Source organism: Octopus bimaculoides, chromosome 25, assembly GCF_001194135.2.
Source record: "Octopus bimaculoides isolate UCB-OBI-ISO-001 chromosome 25, ASM119413v2, whole genome shotgun sequence".
Lineage (NCBI taxonomy): Eukaryota > Metazoa > Mollusca > Cephalopoda > Octopoda > Octopodidae > Octopus > Octopus bimaculoides.
The window spans coordinates 29,431,404-29,432,550 of record NC_069005.1 but is presented as its reverse complement, the minus strand read 5'-3'; the positions used below and the strand labels follow the sequence as shown (position 1 = coordinate 29,432,550).

The 1,147-nt window shown below is 35.7% G+C and overlaps 1 protein-coding gene across 1 annotated transcript in view; it reads left to right on the top strand.

Moving 5' to 3' along the window:
• Positions 1-1,147, top strand: part of LOC106871685 (N-acetylglucosaminyl-phosphatidylinositol de-N-acetylase) — an 8,558-nt gene that overhangs the window by 2,085 nt on the left and 5,326 nt on the right. Inside the window, exon 2 of the mRNA XM_014918283.2 lies at positions 7-106. Within this exon, the coding sequence (XP_014773769.1) occupies positions 7-106 (100 nt within the window). The remainder of the gene's footprint in view (positions 1-6; positions 107-1,147) is intronic.

Genomic DNA, 1,147 nt, shown 5'->3' with positions numbered 1-1,147 from the left:
CCCCAGGTAATTACATGGAGTTGGCAGATACAAGAAAGAAGGAACTTTATGACAGCTGCAGAATTCTAGGAATACAAGAAAATAATGTACAGATAGTTGGTGACAGGTAAGTATTCTCCCACAATTGTTTCTAATCCTGGATTAAGCACCCCAGATAACCCTTTATAACTTTCTTTATTTTGGGTGATTTTTAGAAAAATATTTGTTAAAATAATTTTCTGTGTGTGATTTAAGGACGATTTAGCTATTGTTTTTAGCACATCTCACGATCATCTGATGACCTCCTCAGTTCTTTGACACTCTGACATATATTGATATTTTTCAATATTTTTATCCCCATAAACACATTTAATAGAATGATGATGCACCTAATTGGGGTCCATTGCTGGGATTTAAGCAAAAAATTCAGACTGTCCAACTCTGATTTCTAAAAAAATTCGGAAAAGAGTGGAAATTTTAAGGATGATGGAGCGGGGATTAAAGTATTAGAAAAATTAATTTTTTTCATAATCATTTGAATTCCCATGTATAGAACACAAATTCACAAAAAAATTCCTGAAAATTTGGTGCTTTTCATGTGCCACTGGCATGGGAGCCAATCCATGGCTCTGGCAACGATCACGCTCGGATGTGCTTTTAACGTTCCACTGGCGGTACTGTGGAACGTTAAAAGGTGGTACTGTCATCAGCCATGTCACTGACTCATGTTGAACCATCAATCTCCACACTTTTTTTTTTCTCTCTCCATTTTTTACCTCTTAATCCATTCTGTCAAAGAGCATAGGCTCAAAACATAAAAAACTTTTCCATTTTTCCTGAGCATTAAACTAATACACCTGCTTGTTGTTCCTACACTTGTCTTTGTCTCTTGTTTTCTGTAAATTTGGACTATATATATATATATGTGTGTGTGTGTATGTAGTGACTTCATGTAGGTATAGAGTAGATTCAAACCTAAATCAGCAAATTTCCCATAACATATCAACAAGACAGGAAAACAAACGGAAAAGGCTATACGGCCAGACGTGAAAAATTATGTGTATACTAAACGCTGTGAAGCAACGAACTGGAAGGAAACGGGACGAAGAATGTTTGTGTGTGCTTACATATAAGAGACCAAAGTGTACGTACGCCACTATATATATAC